The 24440-nt window shown below is 56.1% G+C and overlaps 1 protein-coding gene and 1 non-coding gene across 2 annotated transcripts; one reads left to right on the forward strand and one right to left on the reverse strand.

Moving 5' to 3' along the window:
* Positions 1-7480: 7480 nt before the first annotated feature.
* Positions 7481-18516, reverse strand: DDX5 (DEAD-box helicase 5). The gene is made up of 13 exons (XM_075351497.1): positions 18373-18516; positions 12613-12772; positions 12431-12527; positions 12149-12282; positions 12001-12066; positions 11769-11910; positions 11506-11666; positions 11255-11427; positions 9748-9858; positions 9608-9669; positions 9476-9535; positions 8308-8526; positions 7481-8162 (listed from the first exon to the last, which is right to left on the reverse strand). Exons 1-13 carry the CDS (start codon positions 18411-18413, stop codon positions 7789-7791), a joined length of 1800 nt encoding a protein of 599 aa, XP_075207612.1. The 5' UTR covers positions 18414-18516; the 3' UTR covers positions 7481-7788.
* Positions 18517-18781: 265 nt separating this feature from the next.
* LOC142313609 (small Cajal body-specific RNA 2) lies at positions 18782-19125 on the forward strand. Its single transcript, XR_012754595.1, has one exon.
* The last annotated feature ends 5315 nt before the right edge of the window (positions 19126-24440 follow it).

Genomic DNA, 24440 nt, shown 5'->3' on the forward strand with positions numbered 1-24440 from the left:
TCTAACGGCCTCTTGTACGGAGGGACAATGTGACAAACCCCCTGCAGGAACGTGCGTACCTGAGGAAGTCGCCCTATGCGCTTCTGAAAGAATACAGACAGCGCTGGGACTCGTCCGTTAAGGGAGCCGAGCGACAAACCTTTTCCCAAACCAGATTGCAGGAAGGAAGGAAAAGTAGGCAATGCAAATGTCCAGGGAGACACTCCCTGAGCAGAGCACTAAGATAAGAATATCTTCCACGTCTTGTGGTGGATCTCGGCAGACGTCGGCTTCCTAGCCCGTCTCATGGTGACAATAACGTCTTGAGATAATCCTGAAGACGCTAGGATCCAGGACTCAATGGCCACCAGTCAGGTTCAGGGCTGTAGAATTCAGATGGAAAAAACGGCCCTTGGGACAGTAAGTCTGGCCGGTCTGGTAGTGCCCACGGTTGGCCGACCGTGAGATGCCACAGATGCAGGTACCACGACCTCCTCGGCCAGTCTGGGGCGACGAGGATGGCGCGGCGGCAATCGGAGCTGATCTTGCGTAGCCCTCTGGGCAACAGTGTCAGAGGGGGAAACACATACGGTAGCTGGAACTGCGACCAATCCTGAACTAAGGCGCCTGCCGCCAGAGCTCTTTGATCGTGAGACCGCGCCATGAAAATCGGGCCCTTGTTGTTGTGCCGAGACGCCATTAGGGCGACGTCCGGCCTCCCCCAGCGGCTACAGATTTCTTGAGACCCGTCCGGGTGCAGAGACCATTCCCCTGCGTCCATGCCCTGGCGACTGAGGAAGTCTGCTTCCCAGTTTTCTACGCCCGGGATGTGAACTGCGGATATGGTGTATGCTCTGTCTTCCACCCACATCAGAATCCGCCGGACTTCCTGGGAGGCTTGCCGACTGCGTGTTCCGCCTTGGTGGTTGATGTATGCCACCGCTGCGAAGTCGTCCGACTGAATTCGGATCTGTTTGCCTTCCAGCCTCTGCTGGAAGGCTTGCAGGGCAAGATACCCTGCCCAGATTTCCAGAACATTGATCTGAAGGGTGGACTCCTCTGAAGAGAGTCCTTGCCCGTCTGAGAAAGGGGTACGTTCCTGTCTAGGGACGTTGACTTCCCATCCCATTGGCGAAGAATGTCCTATAGAAGTGGACGCAGATGAAACTGCGCGAAAAGGACTGCCTCTGCATGAGGCGTCTTAAGGGGTGTGACTGGCCTTGAAGGAGAGACTGCACCCCCGTCTGTAGTGAACGCTGTATGTCCAGCGGGAGCTGCACTATCGCTGAGAGAGTGTGAAGCTCCATGCCAAGATATGTCAGCGATTGGGTCGGTGTCAGATTTAACTTTGAAAAGTTTCTGATCCACCCGAAACTCTGGAGAGTCTCCAGCGCCACGTCCAGGCTGTGTCGGCATGCCTCTTGAGAGGGTGCCTTGACAAGTAGATCGTCCAAGTAAGGGATCACAGAGTGACCCTGAGAGTGCAGGACTACTCCCACTGCTGCCATGAACTTGGTGAAAAGCCGTGGGGCTGTCGCCAGACCGAAGGGCAGGGCTACGAACTGAAGATGCTCGTCTTCAATAACGAATCGTAGCCAACACCGGTGCTCTGGAGCAATCGGCACGTGGAGATAAGCATCCTGATGTCTATTGACGCTAGGAAATCTCCTTGAGATATGGAGGCAATGACGGAGCGGAGGGATTCCATCCGGAACCGCCTGGTTTTCCCGTGCTTGTTGAGCAGGTTTAGGTCCAAAACGGAACGGAAGAGCCGTCGTTTTTTGGTACCACAACCAGATTGGAGTAAAAACCGTATCTTGTTCCTGAGGAGGAACAGGGATTACCACTCCTTCTGCCTGCAGAAGAGCATCGGCTCGGTCGGGAGGTGAGGAAGTTCTGAAAATCTAGTCGGAGGACGAGAACAGAACTCTATCCTGTACACGTGAGACAAAATGTCTCTCACCCACCGGTCTTTGACCTGTGGCAGCTAAATGTCGCCAAAGCGGGAGAGTCTGCCACCGACCGCGGATGCGGAGAGAGAGAGTTGAACGTCATGAGGAAACCGCCTTGGTAGCGGTTCCTCCGGCTGCCTTCCTTGGGCGTGATTGAGCCTGCCAGGAATCTGCGCCTCTCTGAGCCTTTTGAGTCCTTTTGGACGAGGACAATTGGGACCTGCCCGAGCCTGGGAAGGACCGAAACCTCGACTGTCCCTTCCTCTTGTTGTTTGATCTGGGCTGGTGTAAGGAAGAGTCCTTACCCTTGGACTGTTTAATGATTTCATCCAATCGCTCACCAACAGTCTGTCACCAGATAACGGCAAACTGGTTAAGCACTTTTTTGGAAGCAGAATCTGCTTTCCATTCCCTCAACCACAAGGCTCTGCGTAAAACCACGGAGTTGGCGGACGCCACTGACGTACGGCTCGTAGAGTGCAGGACAGCATTAATAGCGTAAGTCGCAATGCAGACATTGCGAGGTTAAGGACGCCATCTGCGGCACAGATGTACATGTGACAGTGTCCACGTGCGCAAGACCAGCTGAAAAAGCTTGGAATGCCCATACGGCTGCGAATGCCGGAGCAACCGACACGCCGATAGCTTCATAGACAGAATTCAACCAGAGGACCATCTGTCTGTCAATGGCATCTTTAAGTGAAGTCCCATCTTCCACTGCAACTATGGATCTAGCCGCAAGCCTGGAGATAGGGGAATCCACCTTTGGACACTGGGTCCAGTGCTTGACCACGTCAGGGAGATAAAAGGATAACGTGTATCCTTAATACGATTGGAGAACGCTTATCTGGATAAGTGTGGTGTTTCCGGATTGCTTCTCTGAAGTCAGAGTGGCCAGAAAAGTACTCAATATACATTTGAGATACTGAAAAGGGATTTCTCCTGCTGTGAGGCCGAGTCCTCCACCGGAGGAGCTGAGGAAGAAATATCCAACATTCCCTTGATGGACGCTAGAAGATCATTCACTATGGCGTCACCATCCGGAGTATCCGGATTGAGAGCGGTCTCAGGAGCAGAGTCCTGATCAGCTACGTCTGCCTTATCATACAGAGAGTCCCGCTGGGACCCTAACCAGTGATGAAGCCGAGTGCCGCTCCCAGCGAGCTCGCTTAGGCTGTCTGGGACTGTCGTCCGTGTCAGAGCCTGCGCCCTGGGATGCATGGGACCCCCCCCGGAGCACTGATTTGTTCCAAATGAGGGCGTATCAACATTGCCCATGGTCCGTCTGGACTGCAAAGTCTCTAAGATGTTAGTCACAGTCACAGACCTATCAGCCGAAACTGCAACTCCGTCCCTGTCCCTGGACAGGGTTCACAGGTGGTTCCTTTAGCCACCTCTAGCAGAGACCCCGGCTGACCAAATGCTACGGGGGAGCATTGCACACAATGGGGACAGTGGAGCCTGCCGTGTGGAACAGTATCACGTGCAGTACAAGCAGCATAGAAAGCCTGTGCCTTGGCACCCTTTCTTTTTTGCTGCTGTTGTCTAGCCATCTAAAAGCATATAGCCAAGAATAGCGACCGTACAGTGCAATGTATAGCATACAAGCAGAAAGTACAAATGAACACTTCAGCACATGCAATACAAGCAGCCTAGAAAGCCTGTGCCCTAGCACCCTTGCTTTTTTGCTGCTGTAGTCTAGCCATCTAGGCATAAAGTACAAATGGCATTAGTGGGGTCAGCACTTCAGGTGCTGCTTACCGCCCGCCCAAAGGCGGGTGTGTGGTCGCCCGATACTGTAACTGGTTGCCCAGAGCTTGTCTCCCTTCTCCAGCCCAGACTGCGTGCAGGAATGGCTGCCGGCGTCCTGTGAAGAGGGGCGGGCCGTGGGCGTGCCCCAGCCAAGAGCGGGAAACTGGCGTCCCACTGTGTCCAGTGAAGGGGGCTGGAGAATGCAAAGCAGACTCCAGCTCTCGGCGCTGACTTTCTGTACAGCGTCCCGCCCCTCCCCTGACTGGCAGGGCTGGGGGCGGGAACGAAGCGAAAACTAGGCCGCAAAGCCGGGGACTCGAGTAATAAGCGCGGCCGTCCTATGTGCACGGCCAGCGCGGAAGTCCCCGGCGCACCACAAGTCCCAGCCGCGCCAGTGTAAAACACCCCGCAGCGGCCGGCGCGGCAGTTTCTAAACACATAAATTCACTCAGCTAAGCTGCAGTGAATAATAGCACAAGCGCTCCGCGCTGTTGTCCCCGGCGCACTAGCACTCCCAGCAATGCTGGTGTGTGTGTGCGCGATGTGTACGGGGACACAGAGTACCTTAATGTAGCAGGGCCCTGTCCCTGACGATACCCAGCTCCATATCCAGCAGGATCTCCGGGTCTGTGGATGGAGCCCGGTCTCAGTGCCTGGAGACCGGTAAGATCCCACTTCACCCAGAGCCCCGAGGGGGGATGGGGAAGGAAAACAGCATGTGGGCTCCAGCCTCCGTACCCGCAATGGGTACCTCAACCTTAACAAACACCCGACAAAAGTGGGGTGAGAAGGGAGCATGCTGGGGGCCCTAGTATGGGCCCTCTTTTCTTCCATCCGACATAGTCAGCAGCTGCTGCTGACTAAACAGTGGAGCTATGCGTGGATGTCTGACCTCCTTCGCACAAAGCATAAAACTGAAGCAGCCCGTGATCCACGGGGGGTGTATATGCAGAAGGGGAGGGGCCTTACACTTTTTAGTGTAATACTTTGTGTGGCCTCCGGAGGCAGTAACTATACACCCAATCGTCTGGGTCTCCCAATGGAGCACCGAAGAAAACAGAATTCATTGCATTTCCTCCTCCTCACTCAACCCCTCCAGCAAGCCTTTCCATCAATGTCAACGGCTGCTCACTTTCCCCAGTCCTATATGCTCGCTGCCTGGTGATAACTCTTGACTATGCTCTCCTTCAAGCCACACATCCAAGCCCTCTCTACCTTAAACATTTCCCAGATTCGTACATTCCTTTTCCAAGATTCTGCAAGAACACTAGTGCATACCCTCATCTCCCGCCTGGACTACTGCAACTTCCTGCTCTGTGGCCTCCCAACAGTCTCGCACCCCTACAATCTATCCCAAACTGCTGCTTGACTAATCCACCTGTCCCGCTATTCCCCAACCTCTCCTGCCAATCCCTTCACTGGCTTCCCATTGCTCGACTCCAGTTCTAAACCCTAACCATATGACCTACAAAGCTATCCACAACCTGTCTCCTCCCTACACCTGTGACCTAGTCTCCTGGTACCTACCTCCATGTAACCTCAGATCCTCACAAGATCTCTCCTGCCCCTTATCACAATTGTACCCAAGATTTCTCCTGTACCTCCCCCATAATCTGGAATGCTCTGCTACAACATACCAGACTCTCCTACCTTGACAAACTTCAAAAGGAACCTGAAGACCCACCTCTTCTGACAAGCCTACAACCTGCCATAACCCTCTGTCCACCATAACGTTGTACAACCATCTCCACCCTCATCTACTGTATCCTCACCCATCCCTTGTAGACTGAGCCCTCAGTTCAGGGTCCTCTCTTCCTGTACAAGTGATATTTGTTTCTAATTGTACTTTTATGTATACCCATTCTCATGTAATAAATGGCGCTATAATAATGCTACATGGCAGAATGAATGCAAGTGTGGGTCAGACCCTTCAAGACACGCAGCTCCTTACTTGTGCCCATCACTCAATCAGCAGTTTTCATGGACAATGCCCCCAGCAAAATAGGCAATGCAGCTCCTGGAAACGACATTGCCATAGCCCAGAGTTCTGATCTAAACCCAATAGAAAACTTTGTCACCAAGGATTTTCCAGAGGTTATGGCCAAGAAACCCACAACGGTCAAAGAATTGTGGGAGACTGGCAGAAGAGTGGACCAGAATCCTACCCCCCCAGAGCAGTGTGAAGGACTAGTGATGTCCTGTGGAAGAGACTGGAGGAAGAGTGGCCAAAATCCCACCAGAGCAGTGTGAGACTAGTGATGTCCTGTGGCTGCAGATGTGTGACTGTTGAAATGTCCTGAACTATTGAACAGTTAGACATTAGCAACCTAAAAGGTCAGAGGTCACATTAAGTTGAGCTGAAAAGGTCAGAGGGCATTGTAGGATCATTAAATTTCACCTGGAAGCGGAATATCCTTAATCTATTGTAACTAGTATGTGTAAGGGAGGCCAGTGTTCGAGACCCTGTCTGTGGTGGGCCAGTGTTCGAGACCCTGTCTGTGGTGGGCCAGTGTTCGAGACCCTGTCTGTGGTGGGCCAGTGTTCGAGACCCTGTCTGTGGTGGGCCAGTGTTCGAGACCCTGTCTGTGGTGGGCCAGTGTTCGAGACCCTGTCTGTGGTGGGCCAGTGTTCGAGACCCTGTCTGTGGTGGGCCAGTGTTCGAGACCCTGTCTGTGGTGGGCCAGTGTTCGAGACCCTGTCTGTGGTGGGCCAGTGTTCGAGACCCTGTCTGTGGTGGGCCAGTGTTCGAGACCCTGTCTGTGGTGGGCCAGTGTTCGAGACCCTGTCTGTGGTGGGCCAGTGTTCGAGACCCTGTCTGTGGTGGGCCAGTGTTCGAGACCCTGTCTGTGGTGGGCCAGTGTTCGAGACCCTGTCTGTGGTGGGCCAGTGTTCGAGACCCTGTCTGTGGTGGGCCAGTGTTCGAGACCCTGTCTGTGGTGGGCCAGTGTTCGAGACCCTGTCTGTGGTGGGCCAGTGTTCGAGACCCTGTCTGTGGTGGGCCAGTGTTCGAGACCCTGTCTGTGGTGGGCCAGTGTTCGAGACCCTGTCTGTGGTGGGCCAGTGTTCGAGACCCTGTCTGTGGTGGGCCAGTGTTCGAGACCCTGTCTGTGGTGGGCCAGTGTTCGAGACCCTGTCTGTGGTGGGCCAGTGTTCGAGACCCTGTCTGTGGTGGGCCAGTGTTCGAGACCCTGTCTGTGGTGGGCCAGTGTTCGAGACCCTGTCTGTGGTGGGCCAGTGTTCGAGACCCTGTCTGTGGTGGGCCAGTGTTCGAGACCCTGTCTGTGGTGGGCCAGTGTTCGAGACCCTGTCTGTGGTGGGCCAGTGTTCGAGACCCTGTCTGTGGTGGGCCAGTGTTCGAGACCCTGTCTGTGGTGGGCCAGTGTTCGAGACCCTGTCTGTGGTGGGCCAGTGTTCGAGACCCTGTCTGTGGTGGGCCAGTGTTCGAGACCCTGTCTGTGGTGGGCCAGTGTTCGAGACCCTGTCTGTGGTGGGCCAGTGTTCGAGACCCTGTCTGTGGTGGGCCAGTGTTCGAGACCCTGTCTGTGGTGGGCCAGTGTTCGAGACCCTGTCTGTGGTGGGCCAGTGTTCGAGACCCTGTCTGTGGTGGGCCAGTGTTCGAGACCCTGTCTGTGGTGGGCCAGTGTTCGAGACCCTGTCTGTGGTGGGCCAGTGTTCGAGACCCTGTCTGTGGTGGGACTATGGTAAATTTAAGGTATTACAGGCTGTGGACCCCAGATGTAGCAGGAGGGTTGGTCCGCACACCCTATCCCCCCCAGAATGATGACAGGAGGCGCTGCTCGAGCTGAACGGTCTTTATTGAGGGCCATGCGCTGCCCCCGGACAGAACGTCACTCACGGTACATGACGTCAATCACCGGCTGCATCTTCTAGTACAAAAAAGAAAATAAACTAAAACGTCATCGTCTCCAGGAATGTCGAGAAACAGTCAACTTAAATAGTGAAAGTGCAACTACGGGCGGCGCCTGCGGCGGCTCCTGCACAGACTTAAATAACTGCCTGTCCCAAAAAAACAAAAAATATATATATTTACTGAGCAAGTATGAAAACCAGGAAATTAAAACCAAACTGGCGGCTGTGCGGCAGCTCACTGAGGGTAGGCCCCCGCCATGGCGTATCCCAGCATGGAGGGGGCGGCTGCGGTGGCCGTGGCGGCTGTCGGGTAGGCGTAGGCTTGCTGGGCCATCCCGTTCTGCATGGCGGCTGCGTACTGTTGTGTGGCGTCGTATCCATTCTGGTAGGTGCCGTTCTGCTGGTACATTGCTGCTGCTGCGGCCGCCGCGCCGTACATGTAGGAGTTCCCGTTATACGATTGCGCCCCAAATCCGTTCTGGGGTTTGTTTCCGAAGTCTCTCTTGGCACCGAACCCTCGGTTGTAGTTCTCCCTGTCCCCCCAACCCCTCTTGCCTGAAGAAAAGCGGTCACGACGGTCATTCATTCCTCCTCGGCCTCTAAAGCGCCCTGTGGAGGAAAAAGCAGAAAAGAGCTGACCACCCGGAATAAAGAACCCTGCACCCAAGGTCAACCCTGCAAATAACTGGTCCATTCGAGCCGCCCCAGGACGGATCCATTCTGCGGGACCGCAGGCTGCACATGGCGCGCTTACCTCGGTCCTCCACCAGCTGGAGCAGCTTGGGGTTGATGGTCTGGTTGGCCTCACGGAGAACAGAGATCAGGTCGTTCACCTGCTTCATGTTATTGGGGGTGAAGAAGGTGTAGGCCGTGCCCGTTTTGCTGCTGCGGGCCGTTCTGCCGATGCGGTGGATATAGTCCTCGGAGGAGTTGGGGTAGTCATAGTTGATGACAAATTTCACGTCTTCGACATCTGTAAAGTGCCGCAGTGTGGCGGATGGGAAGGGGCGAGCCCACCACAACAGCCAGACCAGAAAGACAAGTTAGAGGGGGCACGGCAGCGAGGGGGAAAGAGGGCTGCAAAGAAGAAAGGTTACAAGGGGACAAACACAGTATCACCTGACACTCCTTACCCGACTCCCCTAACCAATATCAAGTGACGTCTGACAGCTTCTCCACGGACGGCCACCAAACGTGGCGGCAGCCTCCTCCTGTGCTGCACTGGCGGGCCCAGGAGCTGAGCCCGCGGGCCTCACACTCATCAGAAGCTCGCTCTCTTGCCAAGACCCAACAACCACCACTCCCCCTCGTGTCTAGTAATATCGGGGAGGGTTACGGGAAACGTTTTGGGTTTTTCGGGGGTGCACACGTCTCGGCAAGAGCTCCCAAGAAGCCAGGGTTCACTTGACAACTACGTCGCCCTCAGGCAGGTCTCGACATGACGACTACGCTACAGGCGAGGGAGGATGGTGAACTACATGTGCCAGCACTCACCAATCGTGTCCACAAAAGGCTTAGAACAGAGAAACAAAAAAAAAAAAAACAAGGCTCCTCCCCCCGGCAAATCATGGCGCGATCCTCGCCTCACCGCGGACGAGTAACCGCGCAGAATAGCAGAGCGCACGGGATGGCGGATTGTTTACAGTCTCTGCCTTTTGAAGATTACTGGCACACGATGAGCGGCAAATTTATCCACCGTTCTACTCGACTGGGAGCAGCCAGCCGACTTATCCTCCGTCCCCCTCCAGTCCTCCGATTGTCATGCCTAGCCATGCCATAAAGACCGCACCTTGGTGAGAAACAAAACTCAGAGAAGGCACAGGTTAAAGAAAGCAGAGGACACTTTCTTTAAAAAGGAAAAATAAAATGTATAAAGTATGTAAATAACCAGCGCAGAGCACCACAGGGGGCGCTATACTGACCTAGGCCGCGGGATGCGACGTCGGTGGCGATCAGGATGGGGGACTTGCCGTGCTTAAACTCTGCAAACAAAGAACACATCAGACAAAGAACCAGAAGAAACCCGGGAACCCAACCACCAGAGCGGCACTCACCATTCAGCACCCAGTCACGCTCCTGCTGGCTCTTATCTCCATGAATGCCCATAGCGGGCCACCTGCAACACAAGACCGGGTGAGGACGGGCCAAGCACAGCGCACCCCGCCATGATGACTGCACCCACTATTCTGCTTACCCATCTCTACGTAACCTTCGGGTGAGGTCGTCACATCGCCTCTTTGTCTCCACGAACACGATGGTTTTGTTCTCCTTCTCACTCATGATTTCTTCCATCAGCCGGACGAGCCTGCGGAGCAAGGCAAGAGTGAGCGGGAGAGGGGGCCGAGGCAAGAGAGTGAGCGGGAGAGGGGGCCGAGGCAAGAGAGTGAGCGGGAGAGGGGGCCGAGGCAAGAGAGTGAGCGGGAGAGGGGGCCGAGGCAAGAGAGTGAGCGGGAGAGGGGGCCGAGGCAAGAGAGTGAGCGGGAGAGGGGGCCGAGGCAAGAGAGTGAGCGGGAGAGGGGGCCGAGGCAAGAGAGTGAGCGGGAGAGGGGGCCGAGGCAAGAGAGTGAGCGGGAGAGGGGGCCGAGGCAAGAGAGTGAGCGGGAGAGGGGGCCGAGGCAAGAGAGTGAGCGGGAGAGGGGGCCGAGGCAAGAGAGTGAGCGGGAGAGGGGGCCGAGGCAAGAGAGTGAGCGGGAGAGGGGGCCGAGGCAAGAGAGTGAGCGGGAGAGGGGGCCGAGGCAAGAGAGTGAGCGGGAGAGGGGGCCGAGGCAAGAGAGTGAGCGGGAGAGGGGGCCGAGGCAAGAGAGTGAGCGGGAGAGGGGGCCGAGGCAAGAGAGTGAGCGGGAGAGGGGGCCGAGGCAAGAGAGTGAGCGGGAGAGGGGGCCGAGGCAAGAGAGTGAGCGGGAGAGGGGGCCGAGGCAAGAGAGTGAGCGGGAGAGGGGGCCGAGGCAAGAGAGTGAGCGGGAGAGGGGGCCGAGGCAAGAGAGTGAGCGGGAGAGGGGGCCGAGGCAAGAGAGTGAGCGGGAGAGGGGGCCGAGGCAAGAGAGTGAGCGGGAGAGGGGGCCGAGGCAAGAGAGTGAGCGGGAGAGGGGGCCGAGGCAAGAGAGTGAGCGGGAGAGGGGGCCGAGGCAAGAGAGTGAGCGGGAGAGGGGGCCGAGGCAAGAGAGTGAGCGGGAGAGGGGGCCGAGGCAAGAGAGTGAGCGGGAGAGGGGGCCGAGGCAAGAGAGTGAGCGGGAGAGGGGGCCGAGGCAAGAGAGTGAGCGGGAGAGGGGGCCGAGGCAAGAGAGTGAGCGGGAGAGGGGGCCGAGGCAAGAGAGTGAGCGGGAGAGGGGGCCGAGGCAAGAGAGTGAGCGGGAGAGGGGGCCGAGGCAAGAGAGTGAGCGGGAGAGGGGGCCGAGGCAAGAGAGTGAGCGGGAGAGGGGGCCGAGGCAAGAGAGTGAGCGGGAGAGGGGGCCGAGGCAAGAGAGTGAGCGGGAGAGGGGGCCGAGGCAAGCGAGGAGGAGTGAGGGGGGGCCCAGGCAAGTGAGGAGGAGGAGTGAGGGGGGGCCCCGAGGCAAGTGAGGAGGAGGAGGAGTGAGGGGGGGCCCAGAGGCAAGTGAGGAGGAGGAGTGAGCAGGGGGGCTGAGGCAAGCGAGGAGGAGGCAAGAGAGTGAGCGGGGGGGGCCGAGGCAAGCAAGGAGTAGTGAGCGGGGCAGCGGTCTTACTTGTCATCCTTCTCGCAGTCGTTGCACACGTCCACTATCTGCAGGATGTTGTGGTTGGCGCTAAGCTCTAGGGCGCCAATGTTGATGTGGACGTAGTCTTTCAGGAAGTCCTCCGCCAGCTGCCGCACCTCCTTGGGCCATGTGGCACTCCACATCAGCGTCTGTCTGTCGGGCTGCACAGACGGTCACAGGTCAGATTATGCATCACCCTCCCCTACCCCCCATATGAGCACACACCGGGCCACACTCACCCTGATCTGGTCCACGATCTTGCGGATCTGCGGCTCGAAGCCCATGTCCAGCATGCGGTCGGCCTCATCCAGCACCAGGTATGTGCAGCGGTTCAGGTTGGTCTTTCCGGCTTCCAGGAAGTCGATGAGCCGGCCGGGGGTGGCGATGCAGATCTCCACACCTGTGAGGGCATCGGATGGCATTAGTCTGAGTATAGATTAACCTGGCCCTGCCTGGTGGGGGTGCACTCTGCCCCGTCCTGCCCAGCAGGGGGCACACTCACCTCTCTCCAGGTCCCGCAGCTGTGGTCCCTTTGGGGCTCCACCATAGATACAAGTGGACTTCAGGCGGCATGCCCTGCCATACTCTGCAGCCACCTGCTGCACCTGCTGGGCCAGCTCTCGAGTAGGCGCCAGCACCAGGAGCTGTGGAAGGACAGTAGACCGGTAATGTAGGAGGTTGGGGTCCTTCTAGTCACCTCCCCTCCCCCACCCCCAAGTTCAGAGGATACTTACAATCGGCCCATCTCCTCTCTGCAGAAATGGCTGGTGATTGATGTGGACGATGCCGGGGAGCAGGTACTGTGGGAAGAGGAGAGTCAGTCCTGCCCTGGAGTGCCCGGTACAACCCATCCCCCAACACAAGGGCCACCACCCAACTTACCGACAAAGTCTTCCCAGATCCGGTCATAGCAACGCCGACCATATCCAGCCCGCTGAGGGCCACTGGCCAGCCCTGGCTCTGGATGGGGGTGGGTTCTGTGAAGTTCTGGCGCTTCACCACCTCCATGATACTGGCTGTAAGGGGAGAAGAGGAGCGTGAGCAGCCGAGAAAGGAGAACGGAAAAGCACAAAGGGGAAAGAAGAAGAAAACAAAGATGGAAGAGCGACAGGAGACAGCCCGAGCACACAGGAGGGGAGCCCTGGTGACCGGGGAGGGACGTACCTGGGAAGTTGGACTCGTGGAACTGCAGGATGGGTTTGGGGCAGTTGTGGCCACGGACGGTGATCTCTTTACTCCTCCGATATTGCTCACTATCTTGCTGCAAAAACAAAAGACAGAACCTGATAAGAACCCGGCACGGGTGGAGCAAGATGGCGGCAGCAGCAGCCCCTCCCCCAACTTACCGCAGTGCGGTGCGCCACATCCGGAGCCTCCTGGTAGAAATTCTTCTCGAACTTGGGCAGCTGCTCCAGGTTCCATTTCTTCTTCACCAGCCGCTCCCCTGGGTTCCCAAACTTCCCTGATGGTCCTCTGTTACCTCCAAAGCGAGGAGCACCGCCAAACCTGCGGGAGCAGAGAAGCGTGAGCAACCAACTGCCCCGACACTGCAACGCAAGCTCAGCTGTGACACTGAGCAGACGGCCCAGAACTGTGAGCAAGCAGAGATCCCAGCACTGCAGAGGACACAGGAACCAAGAGCTCCTACCACCCCCGAGAGCGGAGACCCCAACACTGCTGAGGACACAGGAACCAAGAGCCCCCACCAACCCCGAGAGAAGCGGAGACCCCAACACTGCAGAGGACACAGGAACCAAGAGCCCCCACCAACCCCGAGAGAAGCGGAGACCCCAACACTGCAGAGGACACAGGAACCAAGAGCCCCCACCAACCCCGAGAGAAGCGGAGACCCCAACACTGCAGAGGATACAGGAACCAAGAGCCCCGACCACCCCTGAGAGAAACGGAGACCCCAACACTGCTGAGGACACAGGAACCAAGAGCCCCCCACCACCCCTGAGAGAAACGGAGACCCCAACACTGCTGAGGACACAGGAACCAAGAGCCCCCCACCACCCCCGAGAGAAACTGAGCCCCCAACACTGCTGAGGACACAGGATGGTGAGGGCAATTGGTTCCTGTCCTCAGCTGTGTTGGGGTCTCCGTTTCTCTCGGGGGTGGTGGGGGCTCTTGGTTCCTGTGTCCTCAGCAGTGTTGGGGTCTCTGCTTTCTCTTAGGAACCAAGAGCTCCCAACACCCCCTAAGAGAAAGCAGAGACCCCAACACTGCTGAGGACACAGGAACCAAGAGCCCCCACCAACCCCGAGAGAAGCGGAGACCCCAACACTGCAGAGGACACAGGAACCAAGAGCCCCCCCACCACCCCTGAGAGAAACGGAGACCCCAACACTGCTGAGGACACAGGAACCAAGAGCCCCGACCACCCCCGAGAGAAAGCGGAGACCCCAACACTGCTGAGGACACAGGAACCAAGAGCCCCCCCACCACCCCCGAGAGAAACGGTTCCTGTCCTCAGCTGTGTTGGGGTCTCCGTTTCTCTCGGGGGGTGGTAGGAGCTCTTGGTTCCTGTGTCCTCAGCAGTGTTGGGGTCTCCGTTTCTCTCGGGGGTGGTGGGGGGCTCTTGGTTCCTGTCCTCAGCTGTGTTGGGGTCTCCAAGAGCCCCCCACCACCCCCGAGAGAAACGGAGACCCCAACACTGCTGAGGACACAGGAACCAAGAGCTCCTACCACCCCCGAGAGGGGAGACCCCAACACTGCTGAGGACACAGGAACCAAGAGCTCCCACCACCACCGAGAGAAACGGAGACCCCAACACTGCTGAGGACACAGGAACCAAGAGCCCCGACCACCAACCCCGAGAGAGAGCGGAGACCCCAACACTGCTGAAGACACAGGAACCAAGAGCCCCGACCACCAACCCCGAGAGAGAGCGGAGACCCCAACACTGCTGAAGACACAGGAACCAGGAGCTCCCACCACCCCCGAGAGAGAGCGGAGACCCCAACACTGCTGAGGACACAGGAACCAAGAGTCCCCACCACCACCCCCGAGAGAAAGCAGAGACCCCAACACTGCTGAGGACACAGGAACAAAGAGTCCCCACCACCACCCCCGAGAGAAAGCAGAGACCCCAACACTGCTGAGGACACAGGAACCAAGACCTCCCACCACCGCGGAGAGAGAGCGGAGACCCCAACACTGCTGAGGACACAGGAACCAAGAGTCTCCACCACCCCTGAGAGAAAGCAGAGACCCCAACACTGCTGAGGACACAGGAACCAAGAGCCCCGACCACCACCCACGAGAGAAAGCAGAGACCCCAACACTGCTGAGGACACAGTAACCAAGAGCCCCGACCACCACCCCCGAGAGAAAGCAGAGACCCCAACACTGCTGAGGACACAGGAACAAAGACCTCCCACCACCCCCGAGACAGAGAGAGCGGAGACCCCAACACTGCTGAGGACACAGTAACCAAGAGCCCCGACCACCACCCCCGAGAGAAAGCAGAGACCCCAACACTGCAGAGGACACAGGAACCAAGAGCTCCCACCACCCCCGAGAGAAAGTAGAGACCCCAACACTGCTGAGGACACAGGAACCAAGAGCCCCGACCACCACCCCCGAGAGAGAGCGGAGACCCCAACACTGCTGAGGACACAGGAACAAAGAGTCTCCACCACCCCTGAGAGAGAGAGAGCGGAGACCCCAACACTGCTGAGGACACAGTAACCAAGACCTCCCACCACCCCTGAGAGAGAGAGCAGAGACCCCAACACTGCTGAGGACACAGGAACCAAGAGCCCCGACCACCACCCCCGAGAGAAAGCAGAGACCCCAACACTGCTGAGGACACAGGAACCAAGAGCCCCGACCACCACCCCCGAGAGAAAGCAGAGACCCCAACACTGCTGAGGACACAGGAACCAAGAGCCCCGACCACCACCCCCGAGAGAAAGCAGAGACCCCAACACTGCTGAGGACACAGGAAGCAAGAGCCCCCACCACCACCCCCGAGAGAAAGCAGAGACCCCAACACTGCAGAGGACACAGGAACCAAGAGCTCCCACCACCCCCGAGAGAAAGTAGAGACCCCAACACTGCTGAGGACACAGGAACCAAGAGCCCCGACCACCACCCCCGAGAGAGAGCGGAGACCCCAACACTGCTGAGGACACAGGAACAAAGTCTCCACCACCCCTGAGAGAGAGAGAGCGGAGACCCCAACACTGCTGAGGACACAGTAACCAAGACCTCCCACCACCCCTGAGAGAGAGAGCAGAGACCCCAACACTGCTGAGGACACAGGAACCAAGAGCCCCGACCACCACCCCCGAGAGAAAGCAGAGACCCCAACACTGCTGAGGACACAGGAACCAAGAGCCCCGACAACCACCCCCGAGAGAAAGCAGAGACCCCAACACTGCTGAGGACACAGGAACCAAGAGCCCCGACCACCACCCCCGAGAGAAAGCAGAGACCCCAACACTGCTGAGGACACAGGAAGCAAGAGCCCCCACCACCACCCCCGAGAGAAAGCAGAGACCCCAACACTGCTGAGGACACAGGAAGCAAGAGCCCCCACCACCACCCCCGAGAGAAAGCAGAGACCCCAACACTGCAGAGGACACAGGAACCAAGAGCTCCCACCACCCCCGAGAGAAAGTAGAGACCCCAACACTGCAGAGGACACAGGAACCAAGACCTCCCACCACCCCTGAGAGAGAGAGCAGAGACCCCAACACTGCTGAGGACACAGGAACCAAGAGCTCCCACCACCACCGAGAGCGGAGACCCCAACACTGCTGAGGACACAGGAACCAAGAGCTCCCACCACCCCTGAGAGAAAGCAGAGACCCCAACACTGCTGAGGACACAGGAACCAAGAGCCCCGACCACCACCCCCGAGAGAAAGCAGAGACCCCAACACTGCTGAGGACACAGGAACCAAGAGCCCCGACCACCACCCCCGAGAGAAAGCAGAGACCCCAACACTGCTGAGGACACAGGAAGCAAGAGCCCCCACCACCACCCCCGAGAGAAAGCAGAGACCCCAACACTGCTGAGGACACAGGAAGCAAGAGCCCCCACCACCACCCCCGAGAGAAAGCAGAGACCCCAACACTGCAGAGGACACAGGAACCAAGAGCTCCCACCACCCCCGAGAGAAAGTAGAGACCCCAACACTGCAGAGGACACAGGAACCAAGACCTCCCACCACCCCTGAGAGAGAGAGCAGAGACCCCAACACTGCTGAGGACACAGGAACCAAGAGCTCCCACCACCACCGAGAGAAACGGAGACCCCAACACTGCTGAGGACACAGGAACCAAGACCTCCCACCACCCCCGAGAGAGAGAGCGGAGACCCCAACACTGCTGAGGACACCGGAAGAAAGAGCCCCCCACCACCCCCGAGAGAAACGGAGACCCCAACACTGTAGAGTAATCATACACTAAGTGCACCCCACACAGGAGGAAGCAGGGGAGACCGAGCTGTGACGCAAGAGGCGCGAGGGAAACTTCCCAGAAACAGAACAAGATGTCCAGCAATACCAGGAAACCGCCACCTCAGCTTAAAGGGCCACACACCGAAAACCACACAGCAACAGCCGCTACCGGGGAGGAGACTGTAGGACAGGTGAGTACAAGCTATTGCTCCCTGTTATCAGCCATTACTGGGGGAGGAGACACTAGGAATGGTGAATACAATTACTCCCTGTTATCAGCCATTACTGGGGGGGAGACTGTAGGACAGGTGAATACAAGCTATTACTCCCTGTTATCAGCCATTACTGGGGGGGAGGGAGACTGTAGGAAAGGTGAATTACTCCCTGTTATCAGCCATTACTGGGGGGGGGGAGGAGTCTGTAGGAAAGGTGAATACAATTACTCCCTGTTATCAGCCATTACTGGGGGAGGAGTCTGTAGGAAAGGTGAGTACTATTACTCCCTGTTATCAGCCATTACTGGGGGGGAGGGAGACTGTAGGAAAGGTGAATTACTCCCTGTTATCAGCCATTACTGGGGGAGGAGTCTGTAGGAAAGGTGAATACAATTACTCCCTGTTATCAGCAATTACTGGGGAGACTAGGATAGGAGAGTACTATTACTCCCTGTTATCAGCCATTACTGGGGAGACTAGGATAGGAGAGTACTATTACTCCCTGTTATCAGCCATTACTGGGGGAGGAGACTGTAGGAAAGGTGAATGCAATTACTCCCTGTTATCAGCCATTACTGGGGGAGGAGTCTGTAGGAAAGGTGAGTACTATTACTCCCTGTTATCAGCCATTACTGGGGGGGAGGGAGACTGTAGGAAAGGTGAATTACTCCCTGTTATCAGCCATTACTGGGGGAGGAGACTGTAGGAAAGGTGAATGCAATTACTCCCTGTTATCAGCCATTACTGGGGAGACTAGGATAGGAGAGTACTATTACTGTTATCACTCCCTGTCGTCAGCCATGTAGACACTGAGGGGTTAATGATGACTAACTGCCTGGTCTCGGCGGTGACGTCAGTGGCCGCGTGACGCGGGGATGAGTCACGTGGTGCGGTGCCGGTTGCCGCACTCGGGGCTTTCCCTCAGTGCCGCCTCCTCCCCGGCCGTTGGTCTTCTCGATGCTTCCTCGCGCTCCCTCCGCGGCCGCTCTCGGCGCCGGTTTCCTCGTACGGCCGTTAATCTCTTCACCGGTCCCATCAGTTCCCCCCCCCCCTCGGGCACCGGTCTCCAGCTCTCCCCCGGGCGCCGGTCTCCTCAGTTGGGGGCTTCGGTGACTTCCCGCGCTTTCCCTCCCTCACAGCCGGGCGTGTGGAGATTCTCCTCAGCGGCCGGTATATACGGCGGAGGCGCAGCGCTCCAGTAATTACGGCGGCTCATCTGCATGCCGCACGTGCCGCCCCTCCCCCGTCACCGCCGCCATTTTGCGCTCAGACAAAGAGCCGGCATTTTGTGAGTTTCCGCCGCCGCATGGTGGAGCCTCCGCGCCCGCCAGTAACGGTCACAGCCGCCCGGAGCCGGCACCGACCGCCAGAAACGGCAGTCACACGAGCACACAACCCCCACACCCTCCCGCCAGAGATAATAAAAGCCGCCGTCCCCCACAATATAACCCCGGTGTCCGCTGAGGCGGCGCCGCACTTACCCTCTGTCGCGGCCGCGGTCTCGGTCGTTGAAGCCTGGCATGTCTGCGCTGTGTCGCCGATTCGCTCGTGTCCGGGCTGCGGATGTGCGGGGAGATGTTCACTCCGCGGATGCCGGTTATAAAGGGAGAGAGAAGCCGGCGAGACACGCCCACACAGCAGCGCTGACGTACCAGATCCCTCCGCCGCCTGATGGGCGGGGCTAACCTCCGCCCACAGGCGCCATCTTACTCATGGGCAAACAGCCGCTACACCGTGTACCGTCACCCGAGCTCTACAGAACGCTGCTTGCCATGCACGGGACGAGGAGATGACGACGCCGCCGGGGACTCAGCACCGAACACTACCGAGTAACGGGATGAAGAAAAGGCGCGCTGCCCGTAACAAAGATGGCGGCGATGACGTGCTTAGGAGCCTGGTGGGCGGAGCTACAAAAGCCGGGTGGGCTATAAAAAGGACGGCGGAAGGAAACCGCGCGTGAGAGTGAGTGAGTGAGTGAGTGAGTGAGTGAGTGAGTGAGTGAGTGAGTGAGTGAGTGAGTGAGTGAGTTCCTCATACACATTGATCTTATCCGATCGGCCGGGTGTCGCAGCCTGCGCCCGCTGCCGGTGTGACGAGCCCCCTCCGGCTATGCCCCTCCGCGGGCTGTGTGCCCGGACTCTGGTCTCACAGGCTGCCGCTCCGGAGGTGATGAATTGATCAGATATACTAGGCCGGGGCTCCGGTCTGTGAGTACAGAGGCGATTCTGATCCGGTAGTGGCGGCCAAATTTGCGAGATTCGTGAGGAACGGTTACACCGGAAAAAAAAGTCCCTGTGAGGGTGAAGAAAAGATCAGTGCGCGGCTGAGCAGAGATCGCCCATAGCAACCAATCAGCGCGCGGCTCCCACGTGGGAGGGTGTGGCCGGAGGCTGCTGTATTGTCCCGCTGTAATATGGACACAGCACCGTGTGTGATACTCTGCTGTATCTCATCCTGTGTGTGTGTGTGATACTCTGCTGGATCTCATCGTGTGTGTGTGATACTCTGCTGTTTCTTATCCCGTCCTCTGTGTGATACTCTGCTGTATCTCATCCCGTGTGTGCGATACTCTGCTGTATCTCATCCTGTGTGTGCGATACTCTGCTGGATCTCATCCTGTGTGTGTGTGATACTCTGCTGGATCTCATCCTGTGTGTGTGATACTCTGCTGGATCTCATCGTGTGTGTGTGATACTCTGCTGTTTCTTATCCCGTCCTCTGTGTGATACTCTGCTGTATCTCATCCTGTGTGTGCGATACTCTGCTGTATCTCATCCTGTGTGTGCGATACTCTGCTGGATCTCATCCTGTGTGTGTGTGATACTCTGCTGGATCTCATCCTGTGTGTGTGATACTCTGCTGGATCTCATCCTGTGTGTGCGATACTCTGCTGGATCTCATCCTGTGTGTGTGTGTGTGTGATACTCTGCTGGATCTCATCCTGTGTGTGTGATACTCTGCTGGATCTCATCCCGTGTGTGTGATAGTCTGCTGGATCTCATCCTGTGTGTGTGATACTCTGCTGGATCTCATCCTGTGTGTGTGATACTCTGCTGTATCTCATCCTGTGTGTGTGATACTCTGCTGTATCTCATCCTGTGTGTGTGATACTCTGCTGTATCTCATCCCGTGTGTGTGTGATACTCTGCTGTATCTCATCCCGTGTGTGTGTGATACTCTGCTGGATCTCATCCTGTGTGTGTGATACTCTGCTGGATCTCATCCCGTGTGTGTGTGATACTCTGCTGGATCTCATCCTGTGTGTGTGATACTCTGCTGGATCTCATCCTGTGTGTGCGATACTCTGCTGGATCTCATCCTGTGTGTGTGTGATACTCTGCTGTATCTCATCCCGTGTGTGTGTGATACTCTGCTGGATCTCATCCTGTGTGTGCGATACTCTGCTGGATCTCATCCTGTGTGTGTGTGTGTGTGTGATACTCTGCTGGATCTCATCCTGTGTGTGCGATACTCTGCTGGATCTCATCCTGTGTGTGTGTGTGTGTGATACTCTGCTGGATCTCATCCTGTGTGTGTGATACTCTGCTGGATCTCATCCCGTGTGTGTGATAGTCTGCTGGATCTCATCCTGTGTGTGTGATACTCTGCTGGATCTCATCCTGTGTGTGTGATACTCTGCTGTATCTCATCCTGTGTGTGTGATACTCTGCTGTATCTCATCCTGTGTGTGTGATACTCTGCTGTATCTCATCCCGTGTGTGTGTGATACTCTGCTGTATCTCATCCCGTGTGTGTGTGATACTCTGCTGGATCTCATCCTGTGTGTGTGATACTCTGCTGGATCTCATCCCGTGTGTGTGTGATACTCTGCTGGATCTCATCCTGTGTGTGTGATACTCTGCTGGATCTCATCCTGTGTGTGCGATACTCTGCTGGATCTCATCCTGTGTGTGTGTGATACTCTGCTGTATCTCATCCCGTGTGTGTGTGATACTCTGCTGGATCTCATCCTGTGTGTGCGATACTCTGCTGGATCTCATCCTGTGTGTGTGTGTGTGATACTCTGCTGGATCTCATCCTGTGTGTGCGATACTCTGCTGGATCTCATCCTGTGTGTGTGTGTGTGTGATACTCTGCTGGATCTCATCCTGTGTGTGTGATACTCTGCTGGATCTCATCCTGTGTGTGTGATACTCTGCTGTATCTCATCCTGTCCTCTGTGTGATACTCTGCTGTATCTCATCCTGTGTGTGTGATACTCTGCTGTATCTCATCCTGTGTGTGCGATACTCTGCTGGATCTCATCCTGTGTGTGTGCGATACTCTGCTGGATCTCATCCTGTGTGTGTGTGATACTCTGCTGGATCTCATCCTGTGTGTGTGTGATACTCTGCTGGATCTCATCCTGTGTGTGTGATACTCTGCTGGATCTCATCCTGTGTGTGTGATACTCTGCTGGATCTCATCCTGTGTGTGCGATACTCTGCTGGATCTCATCCTGTGTGTGTGTGATACTCTGCTGTATCTCATCCCGTGTGTGTGTGATACTCTGCTGGATCTCATCCTGTGTGTGTGATACTCTGCTGGATCTCATCCTGTGTGTGCGATACTCTGCTGGATCTCATCCTGTGTGTGTGTGTGTGTGATACTCTGCTGGATCTCATCCTGTGTGTGTGATACTCTGCTGGATCTCATCCTGTGTGTGTGTGTGATACTCTGCTGGATCTCATCCCGTGTGTGTGTGATACTCTGCTGGATCTCATCCCGTGTGTGTGCGATACTTGCTGTATCTCATCCTGTGTGTGTGATACTCTGCTGGATCTCATCCTGTGTGTGTGTGTGTGTGTGTGTGTGTGTGTGTGATACTCTGCTGGATCTCATCCTGTGTGTGTGTGTGATACTCTGCTGGATCTCATCCTGTGTGTGTGTGTGATACTCTGCTGGATCTCATCCTGTGTGTGTGATACTCTGCTGCATCTCATCCTGTGTGTGTGATACTCTGCTGCATCTCATCCTGTGTGTGTGATACTCTGCTGCATCTCATCCTGTGTGTGTGTGTGATACTCTGCTGTATCTCATCCTGTGTGTGCGATACTCTGCTGTATCTCATCCTGTGTGTGCGATACTCTGCTGGATCTCATCCTGTGTGTGTGCGATACTCTGCTGTATCTCATCCTGTGTGTGCGCGATACTCTGCTGTATCTCATCCTGTGTGTGCGTGATACTCTGCTGGATCTCATCCTGTGTGTGTGATACTCTGCTGGATCTCATCCTGTGTGTGTGATACTCTGCTGGATCTCATCCTGTGTGTGTGTGATACTCTGCTGGCTCTCATCCTGTGTGTGCGATACTCTGCTGGATCTCATACCGTGTGTGCGATGGTCTGCTGGATCTCATCCCGTGTGTGTGATGGTCTGCTGGATCTCATCCCGTGTGTGTGATGGTCTGCTGGATCTCATCCCGTGTGTGTGATAGTCTGCTGGATCTCATCCCGTGTGTGTGTGATACTCTGCTGGATCTCATCCCGTGTGTGTGTGATACTCTGCTGTATCTCATCCTGTGTGTGTGATACTCTGCTGGATCTCATCCTGTGTGTGTGTGTGTGTGTGTGTGTGATACTCTGCTGGATCTCATCCTGTGTGTGTGTGTTACTCTGCTGGATCTCATCCTGTGTGTGTGTGTGATACTCTGCTGGATCTCATCCTGTGTGTGTGATACTCTGCTGCATCTCATCCTGTGTGTGTGATACTCTGCTGGATCTCATCCTGTGTGTGTGTGTGATACTCTGCTGGATCTCATCCTGTGTGTGCGATACTCTGCTGGATCTCATCCTGTGTGTGTGCGATACTCTGCTGGATCTCATCCTGTGTGTGCGCGATACTCTGCTGTATCTCATCCTGTGTGTGCGTGATACTCTGCTGGATCTCATCCTGTGTGTGCGTGATACTCTGCTGGATCTCATCCTGTGTGTGTGATACTCTGCTGGATCTCATCCTGTGTGTGTGATAGTCTGCTGGATCTCATCCTGTGTGTGCGATGGTCTGCTGGATCTCATCCCGTGTGATAGTCTGCTGGCTCTCATCCTGTGTGTGCGATACTCTGCTGGATCTCATCCCGTGTGATAGTCTGCTGGCTCTCATCCTGTGTGTGCGATACTCTGCTGGATCTCATACCGTGTGTGCGATGGTCTGCTGGATCTCATCCCGTGTGTGTGATGGTCTGCTGGATCTCATCCCGTGTGTGTGATGGTCTGCTGGATCTCATCCCGTGTGTGTGATAGTCTGCTGGATCTCATCCCGTGTGTGTGATGGTCTGCTGGATCTCATCCCGTGTGTGTGATACTCTGCTGGATCTCATCCCATGTGTGATAGTCTGCTGGATCTCATCCTGTGTGTGCGATACTCTGCTGGATCTCATCCTGTGTGTGTGATGGTCTGCTGGATCTCATCCTGTGTGTGCGATAGTCTGCTGGATCTCATCCTGTGTGTGCGATAGTCTGCTGGATCTCATCCTGTGTGTGCGATAGTCTGCTGGATCTCATCCTGTGTGTGCGATAGTCTGCTGGATCTCATCCTGTGTGTGCGATAGTCTGCTGGATCTCATCCTGTGTGTGCGATAGTCTGCTGGATCTCATCCTGTGTGTGCGATACTCTGCTGGATCTCATCCTGTGTGTGCGATACTCTGCTGGATCTCATCCTGTGTGTGTGATACTCTGCTGGATCTCATCCTGTGTGTGTGATACTCTGCTGGATCTCATCCCGTGTGTGCGATAGTCTGCTGGATCTCATCCCGTGTGTGCGATAGTCTGCTGGATCTCATCCCGTGTGTGTGATGGTCTGCTGGATCTCATCCCGTGTGTGTGATGGTCTGCTGGATCTCATCCCGTGTGTGTGATAGTCTGCTGGATCTCATCCCGTGTGTGTGATGGTCTGCTGGATCTCATCCCGTGTGTGTGATAGTCTGCTGGATCTCATCCCGTGTGTGTGATGGTCTGCTGGATCTCATCCCGTGTGTGTGATGGTCTGCTGGATCTCATCCCGTGTGTGTGATGGTCTGCTGGATCTCATCCCGTGTGTGTGATGGTCTGCTGGATCTCATCCCGTGTGTGTGATGGTCTGCTGGATCTCATCCCGTGTGTGCGATACTCTGCTGGATCTCATCCTGTGTGTGCGATACTCTGCTGGATCTCATCCTGTGTGTGCGATACTCTGCTGGATCTCATCCTGTGTGTGCGATACTCTGCTGTATCTCATCCTGTGTGTGCGATACTCTGCTGTATCTCATCCTGTGTGTGCGATACTCTGCTGTATCTCTGTGAAGATGTAATTTACCCTCTCACTGTATATGCTGTACAGATTCCTATTTCAAGCTGGGTTCATTGTCTTATTTGAACTACTTCTGTGTACATTTCTATTGTTGTAGGTAATCACCCCCTAAAATGCAAGGTTATATCCTCTTGAGGCACTTCCATCCCTGGGAGTAGGGGGAGGTGGGCCTAGAGTCCAACTAGTGTAAACTCTGCTTACCTGGGAGATTCAGGCAGAGTGAGCTGAAACTTGAAGGGAGCAGGAGCTCCAGCCTGTGTGG

Source organism: Anomaloglossus baeobatrachus, chromosome 5, assembly GCF_048569485.1.
Source record: "Anomaloglossus baeobatrachus isolate aAnoBae1 chromosome 5, aAnoBae1.hap1, whole genome shotgun sequence".
Lineage (NCBI taxonomy): Eukaryota > Metazoa > Chordata > Amphibia > Anura > Aromobatidae > Anomaloglossus > Anomaloglossus baeobatrachus.